A 27,099-nucleotide genomic window follows, 5' to 3' on the forward strand; every position below is an offset into this window, starting at 1 on the left:
ATTCTAGCAAACATTTAGTTTCCCTTGCTGTGAATAAAATAGCAAAACAAGAAAGTTGTGTTACACAATTTTGACTTTATTTGCCTTTATCCAACACCAAATGTTGTGCATATTTTTTGTAAAGGCTTCCGGCAATCATTGACTACTCTCAAAAAGAGAAATAAGTGAGTAGCTGTCAATTTACATCTTATGTCATTGGAATTTCAAACTATCCAAAAAAAGCATCACAAACAAATATGTTTTAATGACACAATCATTCATTGTTGGTATCTAACAGGACATTGGTTTGTTTCTGCATAAATTAAGCCAGGCATTCTACCATTTGTCAATGTTCAGTCTAGGAAATCCTGGATTATGGGACAAAATTGTCAAGTTTACAAAAAAAAAAAAACAAGGACATGATTACAGCCAATGGCATGGCATTGTGACAAAGTTAAACTTGTGTCAGAACAATAAAACTAGAATTCCAGTCGGTGTCTATGGAAGGCAGCCACTGTGCAGTAAATCAACTCATTTTGGAGGAATTTCTCCTGCGACGGCTGGTGTGACTGTATTTCCTTGTCTGTTCAGATCGCTCTCCTGAGTGCAACCGCTCATGCGCCTTCAGAAGACGTGGTAACTTGAAGACCTTTCCACACTGGTCACAGGGGTGCCCCTCCGCCGTGTGGTGGACAATTATGTGCTCCTTCAGGTGCTGATTTAGCTTGTATGTCTTCCCACACATGTCACAGTGGTAAGGGCGTTCGCCTGTGTGCAGACGTTTGTGACTGCTCAAGCTGCTGCTCTGTTTAAAGGTCTTGTCACATATGTCACATCTGTAAGGTTTTACAGAGGTGTGCGTAAACATGTGGGCCTTGATGAGTCCGTTGCTGCCAAACACCTTCTGGCAGACAGGGCATGGGATCTTGGGCTTGGGGCCATGGTCCCTTTGGTGTTTCTTCAGGTCAAACTCATAAACAAAAGTCTTTCCACACTGGGCACACAGGAATGGGCGGTTCCCAATGTGATAGCCCATGTGCCTCTTCAGCCCACTGGGATGAAAGAAGCGCATCCCACACTGCTCACAGATGAACGGGCGCTCCATGGTGTGCCAGCGCTCGTGGACAGACAGCTTGTATTGGGTTGGGAATCTCTTCGGACAATGAGTGCAGGGAAAGTTATTTTCACTTGCATGAGACTGGATGTGTATTCTGCAATAGAATGCTTGGCTGAAGCCCTTTCCGCAGATGGTGCATTTATGTGGTTTCGCACCCGTGTGGATGAGCTGATGCTTCTTCAGGTCAGCCTTTTTCCGAAAGCCCTTGTCACACTCATCACACTTAAATGGCCGCGCTTCAGAGTGATTTTTCATATGAGTGGTCATGCCTCCTAAGGACCTGAAGGCCCTGCCACACTCAGTGCACTTGAAAGGTTTCTCTCCTGTGTGAATGCGGAGGTGATTTTCCAGCTGAGACGGATAGACAAAACTCTTCCCACACTCCTGGCAAATGATGGTTGCCTCAGGGATTTTCCTCTTCGAGGGTACCGTTATTCTTTGTGGCTTGGGCGCCCATCTCCTTCGGATAACAGCCTTCTCAAAGAGATTGGCTTCTATTTCCTGACCCCCAATTACCACACTGCTTCCAAGACATGTGTCACCTGACCAGATCCCCCTGTCTACATCATTGTTTTGTGGAATTGGTGGCAAGGAAGGGAGCGAGATCGAGTTACTTGCAATGTGGGAGACCCACTGGTGGACACTCGCTACTTTGACCGGTGGGTTACATGGTTGGTTCCCATTGGTGACCGTGGCAGGGATGACTAATTTGACTATCTGTAAAGGAGAGGATTTGGTGAAGGAACTACTCATCAGTGATACAAGCTGTTGGTGTCTCTGTGTTGGCAACATACTCCTTACTGTTGGTGCCCCTTTTGATGGTGCCCCTCCTACTGGTCCGCTAACACCTTGAGGACTAGACACGCTCTCTGGCAGTGCATTGTCACGCACTGCATTTTTCACCCCACTTCCACTATCCCTGGCATCCTCTTCTCTCTCTACAGTACTATCTTCTCCAGCATGTGGCGAATCATCTGACATCATTCCCAGATCCTCCAAGTCATTGAAGGAGGCAGGGTTCATGACGCTTAAAGCGGCTTCTAATGATTCTGATGGCTCATCAAAATCTGGCTCCATTGATGGCATTCCACAGGCGAGGCGGAAGGACAGCGAAGACAGCACACAGTCACCCACAGAGGAAGTGAGAGGTACTGAGAAAAAATAAAAGATATAAAAAATATTTAAGTACATCACAGTTAAGGATATTCTGCGAATTAAAAAAATACTATGCTTTTTATCTCAATTCCTGTTTAAAAAAAAAATCATAAAATGGTTCGTAATGAACTGAAAGGTCCCGTATGTAATTTTGTGTGTGACCCAACCAAATGTACATAGAAATATGAGTTATAGATCTGTCTTTCTCATTGTAAGCAAGTCTGACAAGTGCTATGCCTTCCATCCTTAAGTTTAGTTTTTTAATATTTTTATTTAAGGTTTTGTAAACTAAATTCATACAGCTAAAAATATTATATTCATGATCATTGAAAATATATTTCACAGTGGTTTATATTGTACAGCCATTATTTAAATTGCTTGTTTTGTCACTAACTGAAAGTAGAAGAACACTACAGAATTTTACCAACCAGGTAATGGCTGAGCAATTTCTCCACATTGTACTTTTAATTATAGACGTCAAAAATAACATTTGTAATGTTCTTTGTTTATCTGTTTTTAAATCTACTGTACATACACAGAGAGGATAACAGATAATGATTGAAGTAGAGACAAAGCTTTCTATGGACTGTTTTCAAGCCTACCATTTCTGTTTAACTGGGTTTTATTTAGCAGGTTCTGGTGCTGGAGGAGGATCTTCAGGTGCTCAGGGTCAGACACAGACTGTCCACACTCCTCCAGGTCAGAGGGGTCAGCACTGATAATGGACGCTATCTGAGAAGGAGAGGTAGAAGCTAAGACCAGCAACCAGGGGGGTGGCTTAGCATGTGAGGTCAAGACAATAATATGGCATGTGTTGACATAAACTGTTATCTAATAATGACAAAATTAGGTATGATCAGTGAACTGTTAGTTATAGACTTGTCATGCACCAGTTCATTACCTGGGAGAGATCTGGCACAGATAGCAGTTGTTCCAGTCTGAAGACCAATCCTCCCACAAGGGCCTGCAGTGCTGTGTCGTACTTGGAGCCATACTGTGTATGGAACTCCTCCTACAGGGAAGGAAAGAGTGACAGTATCTGAGATAACCTACCTGAATGACGAGCCGCTGAAAGCAAGTCAAACGAAAGGGACAGAGAGAAAGTATGTCGAACCTGGAAGAAGTGCTTCCTCTCATAAGGGTTTGTCAGAAGGGTTTGGACCAACGCCACAAAGTTAGCCTGCGACTCCTCCACTTCCATATCTTGCTGCTGTAACACAGAATGTGAATAATTTGATACAAGTATAACTTATCTGGTTATCTGAATTTAGCTATTAAAATGAGTAGCTGTTACAACCTTTGAATGTATGCAGGAGAGAGAAAAATATTCTTACCCCTGCGGATGCACTGATGTTCATCTTTCCCAGGAGACATTGGATGGCCTGAGGGTTAGGTGGACAATCCTTGCGGAACATCTCCAAGATCATCTAAATAATGGGAATCATGGAGATATTGAGTAAACTTGCAACATCCCTGCCCTCCTTACACACATATAGTTTCTACTGGCATTGATATACATGTGTCAATCAAAGTATAATCAACTACTCCTCCCATGACCACACAACATGTCACTCACCCTTGCTCTCAGGCCCAGGATGAGTTGAGCCCTCTGTTTGTAACTCAGCAACTTTGGAACAGCTTCAGTCACCACAGTTACAAATTCCTCGACCTTCCCATAGTGCATCACATTTCTTTGATTCACCACATGCCATACAAAGGAATACATCAGCCGCAGGGGAGAAACCATGAGTCGTAAAGAGTAGAGAGGAAGAGGGGGGCCTATGGAAAGAAGACGGAACCAATAAATATTTAGGCTGTACTGGTTGTTGCATAACAAAAAAAAACATATTCGTCTACAACATCAAGGCTAGACAAAATATTATGATAAGACAAAACCACAGATGAGAGTTAGAATCTTTGGTTTTACTATATTTAGCAGCAACATTTAGAAAGAAAGCCAACATGATATTAACATGAAATGAATGTAGTTAGCTATATTAGTAAGTTACTTTACAGTTCACTTGGGGCTGCCTGTATGTTGAATTTGAGCTACTCTAGCTTACGTTAGCCAGGGTTAATAGCATAGACTGTAACGTTACTTTTAGAAACAACCCCTACCCGTACTGGCAGTCGCTTTGACTCGTTTGTCCATGATGGAAAAGTTGTTATCAAAAGTATGTATGGATAATTAACAGCATACAACTGTATATCAACATGCAATAAAATAAATGTGGAAATGGAAACAACAACCGTACATTCAGAAAGAAATTAGTGTCTCGTCAGCAACACTAGAAAAGTATTTCCGGGTCACTGTTTCGGGAAATTTCAAAGTAAAAGTAACCACGTAATAGTACAAAAGTAATTCACCTCTATTTCAGTGGCGATTTTAGCATGTAAATCTTGATGGGGCAAACACATTTTATGGGAGATGCATGCCAGCAAAGCCACTACACAACTCAACACTAAACAATACATCAATTGCACTATAGCGGTGACAAACAGTGCCCACAAACTGTTAGAACCTACATACAGCTGTCCCAACAGCAGTCCCGACACCTTAGCACTGCTACACCTGGCTTTCAGCGCAGCCTTGTCTGGCAGCGAAACAGTTAATTCAGACTCATTTACTGCCTTTAAAAAAAACATAGCTGATATGGCTGATTTGCTTAAACAAATGTGATTTCTACTGACAATTGAGATGTACAAACTATAGCATAAGGTTAGGACAAGCGGATAAGAGGCAATCCGTAATTTCGATTAAGACATTAATGAGCAAGCGACGACAGACGTAGTCAATATAAATATTTGTTCAGCCTTTTTGAAATGTGCAGCGACTGAATTCAGAACATAAGCCGTTCTTACAGTGTACTCCCTGTACAACATGTCAGAACCGTAGGATAAATAAAGGGGGCATATAAACAGACAATTAAATGATTTAATGATTTATTCGATGATTACATTTTTCTAAAACAGGTTATAGGCTTCATGTGCACCACCATGTTAGAATACACCACCATGTTAGAAATTTTTTGAATTTTGAATTTATCCATGTAAGTTGACTGAGAACACATTCTCATTTACAGCAACAACCTGGGGAATAGTTACAGGGGAAATGAGGGGGATGAATGAGCCAATTGTAAACTGGGGATTATTAGGTGACCATGATGGTTTGAGAGCCAGATTGGGAATTTAGCCAGGACACCAGGGTTAACACCCCTACTCTTACAATAAGTGCCATGGGATCTTTAATGACCTCAGAGAGTCAGGACACGCATTTAACGTCCCATCCGAAAGACTGACCAGGACCAACCCTGCTTAGCTTCAGAAGCAAGCCACCAGTGGTATGCAGGATGGTATGCTGCTGGAAGTAAAGAGGTTAAGAGGTGAAAATATACCAAATTATTAGGGTGAGGCACATTGAACACCATTTGGGCTCCCGAGTGGCGCAGCGGTCTAAGGCACTGCATCTCAGTGCCAGAGGCATCACTATAGACACCCTGGTTCAAATCCATGATGATGGCTGGTGTAGGCCATCATTGTAAATAAGAATATGTTCTTAACTGACTTGCCTAGATAAATAAATAAAAAATGTGTGTCTTTGCGTGTCAAAAAACATACATGTCATATAACACAATTTGACATGTTAAATAACACAATTCTATTATAGAATGTTATGTGTGCTGAATTTGCAGATGCAAGCCAAGCGCCACCATAATTATCAGTAACACTGTCAAAGCTGTACAAAAAATGTTGGCAAACAAGCACACACCCGCCACGAAAGATGGGTTTACAATACTGCGTTGGTGAAAATAGACTACATTTTTAGGGTGAGGGATATGGGCTACTAACGCTTAGTATTGCTTTTTTAGCTACAGTATACATACAGTTGAAGTCGGAAGTTTACATACACTTAGGTTGCAGTCATTAAAACTCGTTTTTCAACCACTCCACAAATTTCTTGTTAATTTAACAAACTACAGTTTTCGCAACTCGGTTAGGACTGTCACACTCTGACCATTATTTGAGTTGTTTGTTTCTATGTTTTGTTTGGTCAGGGTGTGATATGAGTGGGCATTCTATGTTGCATGTCTAGTTAGTCTGTTTCTATGTGTTTTGGCTTGATATGGTTCTCAATCAGTGGCAGGTGTTTGTCGTTGTCTCTGATTGGGAACCATATTTAGGTAGCCTGTTTTGTATTGTGGTTGGGGGGGGGGGTTGTTGTCTATGTGATGTTGCATGTTTGCGCTCAGTGAGTGCTAGATTGCAGAAACATTATGTTTAAAATAAGTTACAAATAATGTGAAAACCCCCCCACAAAGTAGCACAAATTGGTTGGGCACCCCTAAAACCACTGCCATTTCTTCCTTTGCCATTTTACCACATCTCCAGAGGTAGTCTGAAGAAGAGAGGAGGGGATGGGGTTGAGCAAGCAGGTGGCCGAACCTCACTAGTCACAGGATTTCATCTGGAGAGAGAGAGAGGGGAGAAAGAGGTCAAGGCATAGGGTATTTCTGTGTGAGTGGAACCAGTGGACTCAATAGGCTGAGTGAATGAGATGTGGATGTCGTCAATATTTGTTTCAAAGTGGTTGACAAAGTCGTCCACAGAGAGGGGGAGGGAGGGAGGGAGGGAGAGGGAGGGATGGAGAATTAAGGAGGGAGGAGGTGGTTGCCTAGTGTTAGAGGCAGAAGTTTGAAATTTAGAGTAAAATAAAGTGGTTTTAGATGTGAATACAGAGGAAGAGAAGGTAGAGAGGAGGGAGTGAAGGGATGATAGGACCTCCAGAAGTTGTTTTTTATCAGCTGCTTGCAGCTCTGTTCTGTAAGCTCGCAATTAGTCACTCAGCCATGGAGCAGGAGGGGAGGGCCGAGCCGGCCGGGAGGAAAGGGGACAGTGCGAGTCATAGGATGCGGAAAGGGAGGAGAGTAGGGTCGAAGAGGCAGAATCAGGAGGGAGAAGGATATAGCAGAATGGAGAGATGATATGATAGAAGAGAAGAGAGTAGTGGGATAGAGTGAGAGAACATTGCAACGGTGCATGACCATCTAGTTAGGGGCTGGGTGGCTAGGATTGGAGGAAAGGGAGACAGAAAAGGAAACAAAGTAGAGACCTGGAGGGGGGTTGCAGTGAGATTAGTAGGTGAACAGCCTCTTGTAAAGATGAATAAAATAAAATACAATTTTATTTGTCACATGCGCAAGAATACAGCAGGTAGACAGGTCTACAACAGGTAGACCTTACAGTGAAATGCTTGCTTACAAGCCCTTAACCAACAATGCTTTAAGAAGATAAGGAAAAAAATAAGTGTTAAGTAAACAATAGATAAGTTAAACATGTAAAATTAAAGTAAGAAGTAATTAAACAGCAGCAGTAAAATCACAAGAGAGGCTATATAGAGGGGTACCGGTACATAGTCAATGTGCGGGGGCACCGGTTAGTTGAGGTAATTTAGGTAATATGTACATGTAGGTAGAGTTAAAGTGACTATGCATAGATTATAAACAGAGAATAGCAGCAGCGTAAAAGAGGGGTCTTGGTAGCCCTTTGATTAGCTGTTCAGGAGTCTTATGGTTTGGGGGTAGAAGCTGTTAAGAAGCCTATTGGATCTCGACTTGGCACTCTGGTACCTGGGTGTGCTTGGACAATGTTAGGCTCTCTGGTACCGTGGTGTGCTTGGACCATGTTTGTTTGTTGGTGATGTGGACACCAAGGAACTTGAAGCTTTCAACCTGCTCCACTACAGCCCCATCAATGAGAATGAGGGTGTGCTCAGTCCTCCTTTTCCTGTAGTCCACAATCATCTCCTTTGTCTTGATCACATTGAGGGAGAGATTGTTGTCCTGGCACCAAACGGCCAGGTTTCTGACCTCCTCCCTATAGGCTGTCTCGTCGTTGTCTGTGATCAGGCCTTCCACTGTTGTGTCATCGGCAAACTTAATGATGGTGTTGGAGCCGTGCCTGGCCATGCGTGAACAGGGAGTACAGGAGGGGACTGAGCACAAACCCCGGAGGGGCCCCTGTGTTGAGGATCAGTGTGACAGATGTGTTGTTACATTCTCTTACCACATGGGGGCGGCCCGTCAGGAAGTTCAGGAACCAGTTGTAGAGGGAGTAGTTTAGTCCCAGGGTCCTTAGCTTATTGATGAGCTTTGAGGGCAATGTTGAACGCTGAGCTGTAGTCCATGAATAGCATTCTCACGTGCGGCCTTGTGAATGTTGACCTGTTTAAAGATCTTACTCACATCGGCTGTGGAGAGCGTGATCACACAGTCGTCCGGAACAGCTGGTGCTCTCATGCATGTAATTTGTCATTTGGGTTAGGGTTAGGGTTTTAGGCAATTGGAGGCCACGGAAGGAGAGTTGTATGGCATTGAAGCTCGCCTGGATGGTTGTTAACACAGTGTCCAAAGAAGGGCCAAAAGTATACAGAATGGTGTCGTCTGCATAGAGGTGGATCAAAGACTCACCAGCAGCAAGAGCAACATCATTGATGTATACAGAGAAGAGAGTTGGTCCAAGAATTGTGGCACCCCCATGTGGCACCCCCATGTGGCACCACCCTGTGGCACCCCCATAGAGACTGCCAGAGGCCCGGACAACAGACCCTCCGATTTGACACACTGAACTCTATCAGAGAAGTAGTTGGTGAACCAGGCGAGGCAATCATTTGAGAAACCAAGGCTGTCGAGTCTGCCGATGAGGATGTGATGATTGACAGAGTCGAAAGCCTTGGCCAGGTCAATGAATAAAGCTGCACAGTATTGTTTCTTATAGATGGCGGTTAAGATATCGTTTAGGACCTTGAGCGTGGCTGAGGTGCACCCATGACCAGCTCTGAAACCAGATTGCATAGCGGAGAAGGTATGGTGGGATTCTAAATGGTCGGTAATCTGCTTGTTGACTTGGCTTTCGAAGACCTTAGAAAGGCAGGGTAGGATAGATATAAGTCTGAAGCAGTTTAGGTCAAGAGTGTCCCCCCCCCTTTGAAGAGGGGGATGACCGCAGCTGCTTTCCAATCTTTGGGAATCTCAGACGACACGAAAGAGAGATTGAACAGGCTAGTAATAGGGGTGGCAACAATTTCGACAGATAATTTTAGAAAGAAAGGGTCCAGATTGTCTAGCCCGGCTGATTTGTAGGGGTCAAGATTTTGCAGCTCTTTCAGAACATCAGCTGACTGGATTAGGGAGAAGGAGAAATGGGCAAGGCTTGGGCGAGTTGCTCTGGGGGGTGCAGTGCTGTTGACCGGGGTAGGGGTAGCCATGTGGAAAGCATGGCCAGCCGTAGAAAAACGCTTGAATTTGTTGGTGGTGACAGTGTTTCCTATCTTCAGTGCAGTGGGCATCTGGGAGGAGGTGTTCTTATTCTCCATGGACTTTACAGTGTCCCAGAACTTTTTAGAGTTTGTGTTGCAGGAAGCACATTTCTGCTTGAAGAAGCTAGCCTTGGCTTTTCTAACTGCCTGTGTATATTGGTTTCTAGCTTCCCCGAAAAGTTGCATATCACGGGGGCTGTTCGATGCTAATGCAGAATGCCATAGGATGTTTTTGTGTTGGTTAAGGGCAGTCAGGTCTGGAGAGAACCAAGGGCTATATCTGTTCCTGGTTCTACAGTGCCTTGCGAAAGTATTCGGCCCCCTTGAACTTTGCGACCTTTTGCCACATTTCAGGCTTCAAACATAAAGATATAAAACTGTATTGTTTTGTGAAGAATCAACAACAAGTGGGACACAATCATGAAGTGGAATAAACTGGATGCAAACCGTACAGACAGTCCATGAAGCAGTGTATGTGAATGTGAGTAGATTACCTTGAAAACAACGGTCGGATGTAGTTGGACGTTGTTCCCAGTTCTTATTATACCTCAGTGATCCAGGTAGCGTTGCTGCCGTGAATCAGAAAATATTTTAAACATCTAAACAGAAGTTTTTTTCGGGCAGCATAGAAGCTGGCAGCATTACCGCCACCAAGCGTGCTGGAGGAATTTGACGCGTAGACCACGAAAAACATTGAAAATCATATAGCGCAGGGGAGGCCTAGTCTTGAATACACATGCACTTTTTAGGCCTACACAAATGTCTGGATGGTTTGTACACTTTGCACACTGTCAGTGTTAATTGTCTGCGTTCTGTCTGGAACAACCTTACCTAAATAGGCATAAACACACCCACAAACAGGCATATTAACTGATATTATATTCAAATTGGGCCTTGACCTTACCTGTGTTTGTCATGATAATCCTTGTCATGGTAAATATTAATATTGTATTTCAACACATTTGTGAAAGTCCCCAGTAAGCAGATTTAGATCACTTTCTCTACAGCTGAGGGAGGTTTGTATCACTGTGTGAATGGAGTAGCTTCATGCTGCTGACAGTGGTAATCTCCTGCATCTTCAGGTTGAACTCCACTGATGGTCAGAGTGAAATCAATATCATATCCAGTGCCATGATATCGACCAGATGTTAAACCACTGTCAAAGTTGATGATGAATTTAGGAGCTTCTCCAGGTTTCTGATGGTACCAGGCTAAATCATTGTCAATGGCACTACTAGCTTTACAGCTGATCGTGGCAGACTCTCCAGACTGTGCCATGGCAACTGCAGGAGTCTGGGTCAATAAAATGTCACCTGCACAGCCTGGAAGAGATAAAACAATATGAATTTGCAGTCTTTGATTTAGATTAAACCTAAATAATTGTTGTTTGAAATAGGATAATGATATTCAAATCGATAGCTTTATGGTTAATTACTGAAGTAATTCCAAACTTACCATTTGTGTACAATGCAAGGACCATGATAGTTACGGAGATAAAAGTAATTTTTGTCTTATGTTGTGTTGCTTCTGTAAAGGACACATTTAACTCACAGGGCTATAAACACTTTAAGACCACTGAAGCATGTGCTGTCAATGCAAATTGTCTTCATATGCAAATAGCAAACAGTCTGATGATACATGACACCTGTGATATGAATGCTGTTGACAAATCATCAGTGAGATTACCAGAATTCTTGTGTGGTTTATTTATTCATAAAAAATCAATACCGTCCCATATTGTAAGACAGACACTCATATAAAAACATTGTCTAGATATATTTTTGTTCACTTTCGAGTTACAGTATTTCCCTTCCCTTGTAAATACATCTGGCCCCTATTGACTCCTAACGTCATACACAGAAAAATGTACTTGTGTGTGCCTGATCAAAACCTTACAAAGAGTAACAAGTGAGTGATTTGTCACGAGTTGTACTTTCATCCTCCTCCATGTTATTTGACTCGTATATGCAACCGCTCTCAACGAGCAGCTTTTGTTGTCACTCTCTCTCTCTCTCTCTCTCTCTCTCTCTCTCTCTCTCTCTCTCTCGCATGCACACACACACACACTATGTGACTGAGTGACAGTGGACTGGTACACAATACTGTCCTTGTGCCGTACACAAAAGGTCAGATGAATCAAAGCATATGAATCACAGACAGCTGTCTCTCTTCTCAGGCTCTCAGACTCACTTCTAATCCACATCACAGCCAAATATCCTCCTCATTTTCTTGGATACTACACTGGATATTGATTCACAATCCATTTGATAACATTTATGATAAATATTTAGCTGGAAATGTTAGCGAAACGTTTTGTGAGATGACTGCATGGTGCTTGAAGAGGCTCAGGGCAGGTTATGAATGGATAGGGGACTACAACTCTTTAAAAAAAGTGTTTTGTCCCCATTTAGATAGAACACAAATATCAAACAAGTAAGAATTTCTAAAATGTGTGCGTGCGGGTGAGTGTATGAATGGTAGTGACAGACAGTAGTGCCCGTAGGCGGCCCTTGCGACACTAGTCCGCCGGACCCTGGTCTATAGTATTCACATATCATCATGACAAGTCCTCTGCCTGAAGAAAGAAACATTGGATTTCAAGTCTTCCTTGTTAACTTCTCAAGTTCCATATGAAGAGCAAAGTGAGTAAAAATCCATATTTTTATGTATGATATTAATATCAGATTTTCCTGAATATTATTATTTTTTTTTTAGAACGTTTCTAGAATTAACTTGAGGTTTGATGAGAAAGTGAAGCCATATACAGATTCAGAAAAGAAAGCAATGTACGGAGGGGTTGGGAAAGGAAAATCTTCCCTTTCTGATGTGCTTCCTCTGTCAGATTCGGACAACTACGTGTGTCCTCCTATTTCTATTCACAAGTCTTGGAGTATGCTCAGGAGGATTTGGGAATCCTGTAACAGATGATGTGAGCAGGCTGATCTTATTGGTAAGAACTTCTACATCTAACCTGAACTGTACTATACAAAACTAGTCTGGGGATAGTTTATAGTTTATTTAATCATAAAAACTACTTTAAATCTCTTCTTTTGATACAGAAAATGGGCCAAACTGGGCAAAAAATAAATGACCAAATAATCCTAATTTATTTTTACAGAAACACAATATTCCAAGGGATTATAACATTTCTATACATTATATTCCCAAAGAGAAGGTGAGTAGAATTTTTCAAAAACAAAACATCATGCAGAAACTTTTTTCACAAGAGAAGTTGCGCTGGGTGGTCTTAAACTTTGGCAGCATTTTTGTTGATGAACATTTTAGTTTTATTTGGAATCTGTAGAATGGAATTATATGTAACCTAGTCGGTTTTCTCCCTTTTCTTACTCCAGAGTGGTGTGTGCTGCGTTCTATTGAATATCTATCCACTGGAACAAAGCCTTAGGGAACTGGCCCAAGTGTTTGGTGCCATTTCTTCCAACAAAGATAATATTATGATCTTCATCACCATGCTGCAAAATCTACGTTTCCAATTTGATCATGAGGAGCTGGTAATGCCTGTCAGTTCTGCCAAATGTAGATCCAGTTACTGTAGACCCAGTTTATTGACTGTATTAAGTGGTGCAACCATCCTGATGTTTACTTTGTTTGTCTGTACTTCCAGGAGGCAACAATGCAAGTCTTTAAATGCCACTATAAGGCGGTCAAATGGCCATCTGGGCTGTATTTTGACTATATCAGAGACATTTTGAATTCTGCAGCTCAGGGAGAAGGAGGATTCCGCTGTGTGCCTCCACCCTGCCCTGCCCCTACTACACCAGGTAAGAAACACGCCCCAACACACAGTATCAATTTAGCCTCAACATACAGCATTCATTCAGCCCCAACATACAGCATTCACAAGTCTCTTCCTCACAGAGTGTGTTGTTTTCTCTCTCAGGAAGTGAAGCACAGGACCATGAACAGACTCGGTCAAGGGGGAGTCTGCTGTCCCTGCTTCCGATCCCAGTCACAGCCTGCGTGTTCCTCATTGTGTGGATGGTAAGATAACAATGTGGATGGCTTGCTCAGGCTGTATGACAGTTTCTGGTCCAGAAGACCTACAGGGTATGCAGACTCTTGTTCCAGCCCAGCACTACTACTACGTACCTATATCAACACTAATACTAATCATCAAATGTGTTAGGACTCACCAACAAACTAACATGGTCCAAGCACACCAAGACAGGCATGAAGAGGGCATGACAAAACCTATTCCCCCTCAGGAGACTGAAAAGATTTAGCATGGGTCCTCAGATCCTCAAAAGGTTCTACAGCTGCACCATCAAGAGCATCCTGACTGGTTTCACCACTGCCTGGTATGGCAACTGCTCGGCCTCCGACCGCAAGTTACTACAGAGGGTAGTGCGAACGGCCCAGTATATCACTGGGGACCAAGCTTCCTGCCATCCAGGACATCTATACCAGGCGGTGTCAGAGGAAGCCCCTAAAAATTGTCAAAGACTCCAGCCACCCTAGTCACAGACTGTTCTCTCTGCTACCGCACGGCAAGTGTACCGGAGCACCAAGTCTAGGTCCAAGAGGCTTCTAAAACAGCTTCTACCCCCGACCCATAAGACTTCGGAACACCTAATCAAATGGCTACCCAGACTATTTGCATTGCCCCCCCCCCCTCTTTTACACCGTTGCTACTCCCTGTTGTTATCATCTATGCATAGTCACTTTAATAACTCTACCTACATGTACATATTACCTCAACTAACCGGTGCCCCCACACATTGACTCTGTACCGGTACCCCCCTGTATATAGTCTCGCTATTGTTATTTTACTGCAGCTCTTTAATTATTTGTTGCTTTTATTTCTTATTCTTATCTGTATTTTTTTAAGTGCATTGTTGGTTAGGGACTCGTAAGTAAGCATTTCGCTGTAAGATCTACACCTGTTGTATTCGGCGCATGTGACTAATACGATTTGATTTGATGGCTAGACTTGGCTAGAACAAAAGCCTGCACACTGGCTCTCCAGGACTAGGACTGAAGAGCACTGGTGTATGGTTTTAGATGCTTCAACATGATACTCTGTTCCACAGATTCAATCTAGAAGAGATGGCTCCCCAGAGAGTAACCCAGAGAGAGGCCATAGAAGGCTGTCCACTAATGTGGAACGGACCATAAACATCCTTATTCCACCAGTCACCAGTACAACTGACACACCAATAATGGGGGAAGCCTGATCACCACTGAGGGAGCAGATGAAGCCAACATCAAGAACTGCATAGAGAGCAGAAAGTTCCCCCTCTGAACTGGTGTCACTCTGAACTGGTGACACTCTGAACTGGTGACACTCTGAACTGGTGACACTCTGAACTGGTGACACTCTGAACTGGTGACACTCTGAACTGGTGACACTCTGAACTAGTATCACTGATTCTTCTTGGGTGATATCCCTGAGAGAGCGGAGCTGAAATCTCTTATTTAGTATCTTTGACATATCGGAGCTGATATCTCTAAAATCTCACTTAAACAAGGGACAACGGTGATAAGACAATCAACTGCTTACTCGAACTATATCATTTGGTCTGTCATATATTTTGACACAACACCATGTATCACAGCTTCCTACCTTGTCTATCTCTGTCTAATCAGAGATTTTGACATGTCAACATATCAGAGATATTCTCCACCGAGACTGGACTTTGTTGTTGCCGAAAGATCTATTGCTGCTGTGTGGCCACAGAGTGTGTGCTGTCTCACCCACTCTTTGAGTCACATCATCAGTGTGTGTGCGACTACAGTATGACAGTTTAACTGCCAGCTGTGTGTGTGTGTGTGTGTGTGTGTGTGTGTGTGTGTGTGTGTGTGTGTGTGTGTGTGTGTGTGTGTGTGTGTGTGTGTGTGTGTGTGTGTGTGTGTGTGTGTGTGTGTGTGAGAGTGAGAGTGAGTGAGAGAGAGCTACCCTGCTCTGGATGATCTCAGTGAGGGCCATAAGAAGGGCTTGTTCTCGCCACAAAAGAAAAGAGCCGTAGGCTGAAGGAAATACCAGTTCCATGCTAACCGACAGAGACAGATCCATATGAATCAAAAAACGTTTGATCCTCAATCCCCAGACAGCAGGAAATCAGGATTCTCTGCCATCTCCTCTCAGGCTGCACTATCACACGCATTATGAAGCCTTCTCACTGGGCACAGACGTCAATTCAACGTCTATACCACGTTGGTTCAATTTAATTTTATTGAAATGACGTGGAAACAACTTTGATTCTACCAGTGTGTGCCCAGTGGGTTAGAACTAACTGATTTCAAGCATAAGTTATGGCTGCTTTTTAACAGATACAGTTTCTATGCTTGATTCCCTCAGAACCTGCAGTTGGTCTCAGCTGTAGCAGGACAGTCACTGTGCAGTCTGGGAGGTTTTTTGTACAACTCTGTATCACTGTGTGAACACCTAGACACTTTGTGTATATAGTGTATTGTAGATAGTGTATGCAGTATAGTGTAGATAATGTATGCAGTGTAGATAATGTATGCAATGTAGATAATGTATGCAATGTAGATAGTGTATGTAGTGTACAGTACATGTGTCTCATGTTTGAGTCCAGCATCATTCACAGATCTCACGGTCAGTAATCTGCTCAAGAAAATAGTTAATATAATGCTAGAATATTGCATTCATTTAAATCAGACATTTGGTTGAGGTCCATATGAGGACTTGTTTTGGGGGGCTGAAGTGATTGTAACTTTGAAGTAATGTTGAGGTCATAACACCTTTTGTTTAACTTCAGATGGCTCTAGCTTTGCATATGGACAGATAATGTGTTTCAAAACTTCAAATGATAAATATTATTATTGATATACATTACTGTGGTATAAATTTAATACATTTTCTACAATAAATTCAGAAAAGTTTCACCTTGAAAGCAGCAAGCAAGTGTCCAGATGAAGATGGTGATAAAAGTCATGGTTGTTGTGGGTTCTGTTGTCATGAAGGACGGCTCTCAGTCATGAAGTGTTCAGCTCACAGGGATATAAATGCTCTTAGAGCAGTGGGGCAGAGGCATTATGCAAATGATGTTTCAAATCTATTTCAGTTTCCAGGAAGGCTCACATCTTCAGAATGTATTTTATCCTGCATGTGCTAATTTATATAACATCAAACAGCAACTTTTTAATCACATCACTAATGCATGATGTTTTTTTAGGCACACCACCATTGTATTGTTATTCTGATGATGATCAGATATAATGAACTGTCTGTTCACTCATGCTCGGTCTCTGATATAAGTTCCTCTAATCAGTTAGTGAACACTTCTCTAAACTAAAGCTGGTAGGATTCCTCTGGTAGTGTTGTCTGTCCTCTGTGACTTTACCTCCACTGTTAAATGTGAGATCAACATGTTTAATAAAGGAATATACAACATGGATCACTATCACTACTGCTGCTGCTGTTGTCTTTCATATGGACAATCTGGAGGAATACTAGCAACACTGATCTAATGCTGGACTGTACCTACAGACTAGGAGAACACCTGATACACAGAGGAAGGAACAAATACTCATATCTGGATTTAAGATACAATTCATTTGTATTATCTAGAAACAGCTAATATGAAGTGTTTGTTCTACCTGGAAGATGTTAAAGTGTATTAGTGTTGATTATGATTCTGTATGACTGATCTTCACTGTAACATCTGCAGCATAGAGAGGTTTTTGTACCAGCAGTAATAGGGAATGTATCACTGTGGTGGACTTTTGGAAGCGCCACCAGACTAGATGTTGGAAGTAAGTAAACAACTAAATGAACTGTTTTGTTCACCTTTTGATCTTGTGAATTTGTCAATTTAGCCTTGATATTGAGGATATTTTTAAATACTTTTTTTTTAGAAGCAGAAAGCTTAAATGATACGAGTTATTAGTCTACCTTTGAGATGAGTTGTATGAACAAACATACTTCACCTATTAGGGACTGTACAAGAAAAAGTAGGTTTTGCTAAATGTAAGGGAAAACAAAACAAAAAACTATTTATTTAAAATGAAGAAGATAAAATAGTATTTGGCAAGTCTTCATACCATAGTAGAGTTAATGATTTGAACCACAGTCTAAAGACATTCAGCTTGCATGAAGTTTTTGTACCAGCTGTAATAGGGATTGTATCACTGTGGTACACTTTTGGTAGCGGCACCAGACTTGATGTTGGAAGTAAGTAACAAGCTCTTGATATTTCTTTCTGGTTACACTTATTAAGTATATTATTCTTCAACTCTGTCTCTATTAAAATATTGAGATTTTAGATTTTTTTTAAAATCTATCCATTGCTTTGACTGAGACTTCTTTCAACAGTTTATTGAATCAAAATGTTAAATTGTAGGCATTTATTTCTAAGTCTTATTTGTATGATTGCAGAATATAACTCTTAATTCTGGTATAATAACTATTTCACAGTATTGGATATAGTAGTCATTATTATTGTATTGAGTTCATGGTTACCTTCACTGTTAGTGTGAATACAAAGCTATGTTTGTAACAGACTTCATGATCTACCATATATTTTATAAAAATGTATTTACGCTCTAAGTCTGCAAATACTATGAATATGAGTAGGCTACTCTGATCAGATCCATTCCTAAACAATATCTGTCACTATGACTAGTATCTCTAGTTATTTAGCCACTTTATACTTGTTTGGTTCATAAATCTGCTTTGTACCATGTTACTTTAGTGTTTTCTCCACATACTTTAAACAATCTAACTTTTATATTCATATTTAGAAGGCATTTCCAATTAACAGTGGGTTAACTGCCTGTTCAGGTGCAGAATGACAGATTTGTAACTTGTCAGCTTGGGGGTTTGAACTTGGAACCTTCTGTTTACTAGACCAACGCTCTAACCACTAGGCTACCCTGCCATAGTTCCTTGATTGATGTGTTCTGTTTATTCCAGGTAACAGTGCCCCCACCCTCACCATCCTGCCCCCCTCTAGTGAGGAGCTGTCCAGTACAACAATAGCCACACTGACGTGTCTGGCCAACAAGGGCTTCCCCTCAGACTGGACCATGAGCTGGAAAGTGGATGGGACCAGCAAAAAGCAGGAGACCAGTCCCAGGGTCCTGGAGAAGGATGGTCTGTACAGCTGGAGCAGCACCCTGACTCTCACTGCCCAGGAGTGGACCAAGGCAGGAGAGGTGACCTGTGAAGCCCAGCAGAAATCCCAGACTCCAGTCACCAAGACCCTGAGGAAGGCTGACTGTTCTGGATAGGACCCACCAGTCACAAACCCCTATGGAGCGAGGCTGCTGGTTCCTCTGCTTCGACTCTGTTCTGAGATCAGATGTTCTCTGTCTTATTGATCCCTGACATGTAGACCAAAAGGGGGCTTTGCTTGAGTTTATGTGTCAATCCTCTCTGTAGACTGAGGTTGTATCAGTGTTAGATTTGATGTGTTCTGTTTTATTACTATTAGATACTGTAGGAATGTTTGCTTTGATGCTTTAATTAATGGATGAAAATAAAGATTTCCCTTTTGGACTAAGATTCTTGTTGTTGTCAATAATTACATTTTAGTCTTAAATGTTGAATGAAATAGAAATGGATTCATAAAACCTATCAGACCTAAATGTCATTGCTTCGTTATTTAGGTTTTCACTTGAAATTAGATCGTCATCAAACTGTAGTTCATAGTAACACAAGATACAACAATGTTTACAGATTAACAGAAGAACTATCCACTTGTAGCAGATGGTACGTTTTATGAATATTTTCGGAATGTTTATGACCTGCTTGACTTCTAGACTTATAAAGACAGTAATCTAACATGTTATTGCTATCTTGGACTCTCACCAATGTGATCATGCCTGCATTTAACTCAAATAAATAATAATGTTGTCCACAAAGTATTACAAGTATCACAGCTTCAACATAGTCATAGAGTCTTCTCTACCTCTATCCCCCTGGGGACAGAGTGACCATCTGGTGACACTGCTGCTCTATTCTGGGACAAGCAGAAACACCCAGCCCTGTCTATGTAAATCTCAGTTTCACTCCCACAGTTCCCAGTCTAGTTTCAATTTCACTGCCTGGACTGGGCCAGATGTGAGTGGGTGAACTAGTTTTACTGTAACGTCTATGGTGGACTAAAGGAACGGGACTTTCTTACACTGAATAGCATGTAATAGATGACATATCAGATCGGTATTACTAAAGACGGGTATTGACAGTTACTGACATGTCTAATGTCTGAGCTCCACATATTTTTACTTTCATACATGGGAAGTGGGGGCTGAAATGTTTCTCATTTTAATTTGCAAATGTTTTGACTTCTGTAACTCGGTGGGGTTACTTTTTATGTTCACACTTAGGCGTCATGACAATATAGCAATAATCATCTGTAATTTAATCAGGATGACGATGAGGATGATGACAGAGAACATTGTATCTGAATGATAATCATATTGTCACATGCCAGAGATGACCTCCTCTACTGATCAGTGTTCCTTGTCACAATCTCTGCCCGCTTAGTACCTGCGGTACATCCCAGCTGTAGCAGTAGTCACTGTGCAGTCTGACCGAGGGAAGTTTTTGTACAGCTCTTTATCACTGTGTGAACACATTGGGATTGTGGTAACTCTGACAGTAGTAATCTCCTGCATGTTCAGCCTGGACTCTACTGATGGTCAGAGTGAAGTTACTCCCAGATCCACTGCCACTGAATTTAGATGGAGTCCCAGACTGATGAGTTTAGGAGTTCCTCCAGCTTTGTGTTGATACCAGGCTAGGTTAGTAACTCCCCAAATACAGATGTGCCAAGCTTGTAGCATCATACGCAAGAAGACTCAAGGCTGTAACCACTGCCAAAAGTGCTTCAACAAAGATCTGAGTAAAGGGTCTGAACACTTACGGAAGTGTGATATTTCAGTTTTTTAATTTATAAATTAGCAAAAAAAATAAGCTTTTGTTTTGTCATTATGAGGCATTGTGCGTAGATCGATGAAAAATACAAACATTTAATCAATTTTAGAATAAGTCAAGGGGTCTGAATACTTTCTGAAGGCACTGTACATAGGAAATGGTTAGAGCTAGGTTTAGAGTGAGTAGATAGTTAGTTGAAATGTTACTAATAGTCTGTAGAGAACACTTTATTTGGATAGTCCGGATATTCCATCTGTAAATACTCTACAGATGGTCATACGATCAACAAACTATCTGTTGACAAGCAACTGCTGGTCAAGGTTACAGTTAGGGTTAGGTTTACAATAAGGGTAAGGGTTAATGTTAGGGTAAGGGTTAATGTTAGGGTTAGGGTAAGGGTTAATGTTAGGGTTAGGGTAAGGGTTAATGTTAAGTTTAGGGTAAAGGTTAAGTGTAGGGTTAGGATAACGATTAAGGTTAGGGTTAGAATAAGGGTAAGGGTTAATGTTAGGATTAGGATAAGGTTAGGGTTCGAGATAGGGTTAGGGTTAGGTTTTGTACATAGTTAGCTGAAATATTACTCATAGTCTGTAGAGCATTTACCGATGGACTATCCAAAGAATGTTTTAACTTTATATTGAGCATTTTATGGTTTGTTATTTACACTTTGGAGAATGATGAACATAATAACTTTGTTATTAGATTTTTTAAAACTATTTCAAATGAAGAACAAAAAATTGTATTTGACGAGTATTCATACGGTTTGAGTTTATGATTGAAATCCCAGCCTAAAGAAATGAAAGTATTTAAACTGGGTGGAGGTTGTTGCAGTAATAGGGATTGCACTACTGTGGTACACTTTTGTTAGCGGCGCCAGACTAGATGTTGGAAATAAGTGGCTCACAAGCTCTCTTGATATTTATATCTCATCACATATTTAGTATTTCACTTTCTTAAACGCTGTCTCTATTAAAACATTACTATTTGAGGTATTTGTATCTAAAGAATATACAGTTGAAGTCAAATGTTTACGTGTACTTAGGTTGGAGTCATTAAAACTCGTTTTTCAACCACTACAAATTTCTTGTTAACAAACTAGAGTTTTGGCAAGTCGTTTAAGACATCTACATCAACATCTATCAATTGACAACAATTGTTCACAGATTATTTCACTTATAATTCACTGTATCACAGTACAAGTGAGTCAGAAGTTTACATACACTAAATTGACTGTGCCTTTAAACAGCTTGGAAAATTCCAGAAAATGGCTTTAGATGCTTCTGATAGGCTAATTGGCATCATTTGAGTCAATTGGATATGTACCTGTGGATGTATTTCAAGGCCTACCTTCAAACTCAGTGCCTCTTTCCAAACGCCTGAAGGTACCACGTTCATCTGTACAAACAATAGTACGCAAGTATAAACACCATGGGACTAAACAGCCGTCATACTGCTCAGGAGGAGACGCGTTCTGTCTCCTAGAGATGAATGTACTTTGGTGCGAAAAGTGCAAATCAATCCCAGAACAACAGCAAAGGACCTAGTGAAGAAGCTGGAGGAAACAGGTACAAAAGTATCTATATCCACAGTAAAAAAAGAGTCCTATATCGACATAACCTGAAAGGCCGCTCAGCAAGGAAGAAATCACTGTTCGAAAACCTCCATAAAAGAGCCAGAAAACGGTTTGCAACTGCACATGGGGACAAAGATCATACTTTTTTTTGGTGTGATGAAACAAAAATATAACTATTTGGCCTTCCTGTGGCGGTCCTCATGAGAGACAGTTTCATCATAGCACTTGATGGTTTTTGCTACTGCATTTGAAGAAACTTTCGAAGTTCTTGATATGTTCCGTATTGACTGACCTTTATGTCTTAAAGTATGTCTTAACCAAGATGGCATAGTAGTTCAGACGTCTTTTGTGCTCGTCTTGTCGTGTCCTGTATATATATATATATATTTACAACTTTTTTCACATGCATTTTATTTTTATTTTCCATCAACTCATCTTCAAAACACTCTCCTGCAACCCGCCTCACCAATTTATATTTATAAAAAAGTATTATTTACCTCAAATCTGTAATCCTCCAAGAAGCTAGCCAGAAACTCCAAGAAGCTAGCCTGAAACTAGCCAGAAGCTAGCCAGGAGCTAACCAGAAGCTAGCCCAGAAGCTAATCCAGAAGCTAATCAGAAGCTAGTTCAGAAGCTAGTTAGCTTCTTTACTGGCAAATCGTTAGTATTCAGCTAACCTTTGTTTGTGGTCATCAGCTATCCTTTAGCTCGAAAATCTATCGCCAGTTTTGTACGGCGCAGCTCGGCTCGGAACATACAGGACCAATTTTTCTCTCCATGTCCCTGGATTTCAACTGCTCTCTGGACATTCATACCCGGATCTCACAGCTAGCTAGCTGCTATCCGTGTGACTATCGGCTTTCGTCGATTCCGGAGCAAACATCAATTATTCCGGAGCTAGCCAGCTCCGTCAATCACTCCTGAGTTCCTTCAATCACTCCTGGGCTGCAGTCACCTATCCGGACCCGTTTTACTGCCTACGCGGAGCCCCCCCGGGCCTTCACAACTGGACTGCCGACGTTATCTACCCGAAGGAGATCCGGCTGGCTCCTCCGTCGCGACGTTACCTGAACGCCCATCTCTGGCCTGCTAACCGTTAGCTGTTATTTATTTATTTATTATTATTATGTTTTCTTCTTGGGCCTCTATAACTATATCTATTGTTTTTATTTTTGTTGTTGTTGTGTGATTTGGATTAATCCCCTCTACCACACGGAACCCCACTAATCTACTGACGGAACACAAGAGGTGGCTAACAACAGACCTCCATCCTATGCTAGTTTGCTACCGATGGCCTGGCTAGCTGTCTAAATCGCCGTGACCCCCAACCAACCTCTCCACTCACTGGACCCTCTTGATCACTCGACTAAGCATGCCTCTCCTTAATGTCAATATGTCTTGTCCATTGCTGTTCTGGTTAGTGTTTATTGGCTTATTTCACTGTAGAGCCTCTAGTCCTGCTCACTATACCTTATCCAACCTATTAGTTCCACCACCCACACATGCAATGACATCTCCTGGTTTCAATGATGTTTCTAGAGACAATATCTCTCTCTTCATCACTCAATACCTAGGTTTACCTCCACTGTATTCACATCCTACCATACCTTTGTCTGTACATTATACCTTGATGCTATTTTATCGCCCCCAGAAACCTCCTTTTACTCTCTGTTCCAGACGTTCTAGACGACCAATTCTTATTGCTTTTAGCCGCACCCTTATTCTACTCCTCCTATGTTCCTCTGGCGATGTAGAGGTGAATCCAGGCCCTGCAGTGCCTAGCTCCACTCCTATTCCCCAGGCGCTCTCTTTTGACGACTTCTGTAACCGTAATAGCCTTGGTTTCATGCATGTTAACATTAGAAGCCTCCTCCCTAAGTTTGTTCTATTCACTGCTTTAGCACACTCTGCCAACCCGGATGTTCTAGCTGTGTCTGAATACTGGCTTAGGAAGACCACCAAAAATTCAGAAATTTTAATTCCAAACTACAACATTTTCAGACAAGATAGAACTGCCAAAGGGGGCGGTGTTGCAATCTACTGCAAAGATAGCCTGCAGAGTTCTGTCCTACTATCCAGGTCTGTACCCAAACAATTTGAACTTCTACTTTTAAAAATCCACCTCTCTAAAAACAAGTCTCTCACCGTTTCCGCCTGCTATAGACCACCCTCTGCCCCCAGCTGTGCTCTGGACACCATATGTGAACTGATTGCCCCCCATCTATCTTCAGAGCTCGTGCTGCTAGGCGACCTAAACTGGAACATGCTTAACACCCCAGCCATCCTACAATCTAAACTTGATGCCCTCAATCTCACACAAATTATCAATGAACCTACCAGGCACCTCCCCAAAGCCTTAAACACGGGCACCCTCATAGATATCATCCTAACCAACTTCCCCTCTAAATACACCTCTGCTGTCTTCAACCAAGATCTCAGTGATCACTGCCTCATTGCCTGCATCCGTAATGGGTCAGCGATCAAACGACCTCCACTCATCACTGTAAAACGCTCCCTGAAACACTTCAGCGAGCAGGCCTTTCTAATCGACCTGGCCGGGGTATCCTGGAAGGATATTGATCTCATCCCGTCAGTAGAGGATGCCTGGATATTTTTTTTAAATGCCTTCCTAACCATCTTAAATAAACATGCCCCATTCAAGAAATTTAGAACCAGGAACAGATATAGCCCTTGGTTCTCCCCAGACCTGTCTGCCCTTAACCAACACAAAAACATCCTATGGCGTTCTGCATTAGCATCGAACAGCCCCCGTGATATGCAGCTGTTCAGGGAAGCTAGAAACCATTATACACAGGCAGTTAGAAAAGCCAAGGCTAGCTTTTTCAAGCAGAAATTTGCTTCCTGCAACACTAACTCAAAAAAGTTCTGGGACACTGTAAAGTCCATGGAGAATAAGAACACCTCCTCCCAGCTGCCCACTGCACTGAAGATAGGAAACACTGTCACCACTGATAAATCCACCATAATTGAGAATTTCAATAAGCATTTTTCTACAGCTGGCCATGCTTTCCACCTGGCTACTCCTACCCCGGTCAACAGCACTGCACCCCCAACAGCAACTCGCCCAAGCCTTCCCCATTTCTCCTTCTCCCAAATCCATTCAGCTGATGTTCTGAAAGAGCTGCAAAATCTGGACCCCTACAAATCAGCCGGGCTAGACAATCTGGACCCTTTCTTTCTAAAATTATCTGCCGAAATTGTTGCCACCCCTATTACTAGCCTGTTCAACCTCTCTTTCGTGTCGTCTGAGATTCCCAAAGATTGGAAAGCAGCTGTGGTCATCCCCCTCTTCAAAGGGGGGGACACTCTTGACCCAAACTGCTACAGACCTATATCTATCCTACAATGCCTTTCTAAGGTCTTCGAAAGCCAAGTCAACAAACAGATTACCGACCATTTCGAATCTCACCATACCTTCTCTGCTATGCAATCTGGCTTCAGAGCTGGTCATGGGTGCACCTCAGCCACGCTCAAGGTCCTAAACGATATCTTAACCGCCATCGATAAGAAACATTACTGTGCAGCCATATTCATTGATCTGGCCAAGGCTTTCGACTCTGTCAATCACCACATCCTCATCGGCAGACTCGACAGCCTTGGTTTCTCAAATGATTGCCTCGCCTGGTTCACCAACTACTTCTCTGATAGAGTTCAGTGTGTCAAATCGGAGGGTCTGCTGTCCGGACCTCTGGCAGTCTCTATGGGGGTGCCACAGGGTTCAATTCTTGGACCGACTCTCTTCTCTGTATACATAAATGAGGTCGCTCTTGCTGCTGGTGAGTCTCTGATCCACCTCTACGCAGACGACACCATTCTGTATACTTCCGGCCCTTCTTTGGACACTGTGTTAACAACCCTCCAGGCAAGCTTCAATGCCATACAACTCTCCTTCCGTGGCCTCCAATTGCTCTTAAATACAAGTAAAACTAAATGCATGCTCTTCAACCGATCGCTACCTGCACCTACCCGCCTGTCCAACATCACTACTCTGGATGGCTCTGACATAGAATACGTGGACAACTACAAATACTTAGGTGTCTGGTTAGACTGTAAACTCTCCTTCCAGACCCATATCAAACATCTCCAATCCAAAGTTAAATCTAGAATTGGCTTCCTATTTCGCAACAAAGCATCCTTCACTCATGCTGCCAAACATACCCTTGTAAAACTGACCATCCTACCAATCCTCGACTTTGGCGATGTCATTTACAAAATAGCCTCCAATACCCTACTCAACAAATTGGATGCAGTCTATCACAGTGCAATCCGTTTTGTCACCAAAGCCCCATATACTACCCACCATTGCGACCTGTACGCTCTCGTTGGCTGGCCCTCGCTTCATACTTGTCGCCAAACCCACTGGCTCCATGTCATCTACAAGACCCTGCTAGGTAAAGTCCCCCCTTATCTCAGCTCGCTGGTCACCATAGCATCTCCCACTTGTAGCACACGCTCCAGCAGGTATATCTCTCTAGTCACCCCCAAAACCAATTCTTTCTTTGGCCGCCTCTCCTCCAGTTCTCTGCTGCCAATGACTGGAACGAACTACAAAAATCTCTGAAACTGGAAACACTTATCTCCCTCACTAGCTTTAAGCACCAACTGTCAGAGCAGCTCACAGATTACTGCACCTGTACATAGCCCACCTATAATTTAGCCCAAACAACTTTCCCAACTGTATTTCATTTATTTTATTTATTTATTTATTTTGCTCCTTTGCACCCCATTATTTTTATTTCTACTTTGCACATTCTTCCATTGCAAAACTACCATTCCAGTGTTTTACTTGCTATATTGTATTTACTTTGCCACCATGGGCTTTTTTACCTTTACCTCCCTTCTCACCTCATTTGCTCACATTGTATATAGACTTGTTTATACTGTATTATTGACTGTATGTTTGTTTTACTCCATGTGTAACTCTGTGTCGTTGTATCTGTCGAACTGCTTTGCTTTATCTTGGCCAGGTCGCAATTGTAAATGAGAACTTGTTCTCAACTTGCCTACCTGGTTAAATAAAGGTAAAATAAAATACATTTAAAAAATAATGACCATTGTTATGTTTGGAGGAAAAA

General features: G+C 42.1%; 1 protein-coding gene and 1 gene segment (V, D, J or C); one reads left to right on the forward strand and one right to left on the reverse strand.

Annotated features, from left to right (window-relative positions):
* Positions 1-55: 55 nt before the first annotated feature.
* Positions 56-11,096, reverse strand: LOC109910299 (zinc finger and SCAN domain-containing protein 2). Of its 9 annotated transcripts, XM_031798369.1 has the most exons (10): positions 11,022-11,092; positions 10,471-10,888; positions 10,061-10,135; positions 6,630-6,716; positions 3,828-4,030; positions 3,586-3,678; positions 3,366-3,461; positions 3,153-3,263; positions 2,854-2,983; positions 56-2,247 (listed from the first exon to the last, which is right to left on the reverse strand). In XM_031798369.1, exons 5-10 carry the CDS (start codon positions 3,996-3,998, stop codon positions 506-508), a joined length of 2,343 nt encoding a protein of 780 aa, XP_031654229.1. In that variant the 5' UTR covers positions 3,999-4,030; positions 6,630-6,716; positions 10,061-10,135; positions 10,471-10,888; positions 11,022-11,092; the 3' UTR covers positions 56-505. The 9 variants fall into 9 exon arrangements, with proteins under 9 accessions (XP_031654229.1, XP_031654228.1, XP_031654227.1 ...); XM_031798368.1 differs by lacking the exon at positions 10,061-10,135 and having other exon boundaries at positions 11,022-11,096; XM_031798367.1 differs by lacking the exon at positions 10,061-10,135 and having other exon boundaries at positions 6,592-6,716.
* Positions 11,097-17,212: 6,116 nt separating this feature from the next.
* On the forward strand, positions 17,213-19,056 carry LOC109864529 (Ig kappa-b4 chain C region-like; the record flags this gene model as incomplete). The annotated part of the segment is given in 2 exon segments: positions 17,213-17,306; positions 18,466-19,056. Coding segments are annotated over 2 exon segments (411 nt in total), but the record flags the coding sequence as incomplete, so codon positions are not given.
* Positions 19,057-27,099: the final 8,043 nt, after the last annotated feature.

Source organism: Oncorhynchus kisutch, linkage group LG19 (assembly GCF_002021735.2).
Source record: "Oncorhynchus kisutch isolate 150728-3 linkage group LG19, Okis_V2, whole genome shotgun sequence".
Classification (NCBI taxonomy): domain Eukaryota; kingdom Metazoa; phylum Chordata; class Actinopteri; order Salmoniformes; family Salmonidae; genus Oncorhynchus; species Oncorhynchus kisutch.

Coding starts and splice junctions, on each gene's coding strand:
- LOC109910299 (XM_031798361.1), bottom strand. CDS start 4,403: ATGGACAAACGAGTCAAAGCGACTGCCAGTACGG. Junction 4,031..4,369: donor CAAAGCGACTGCCAGTACGG/GTAGGGGTTGTT, acceptor TTCTTTCCATAG/GCCCCCCTCTTCCTCTCTAC. Junction 2,248..2,853: donor AACCCAGTTAAACAGAAATG/GTAGGCTTGAAA, acceptor ATTTTTTCTCAG/TACCTCTCACTTCCTCTGTG.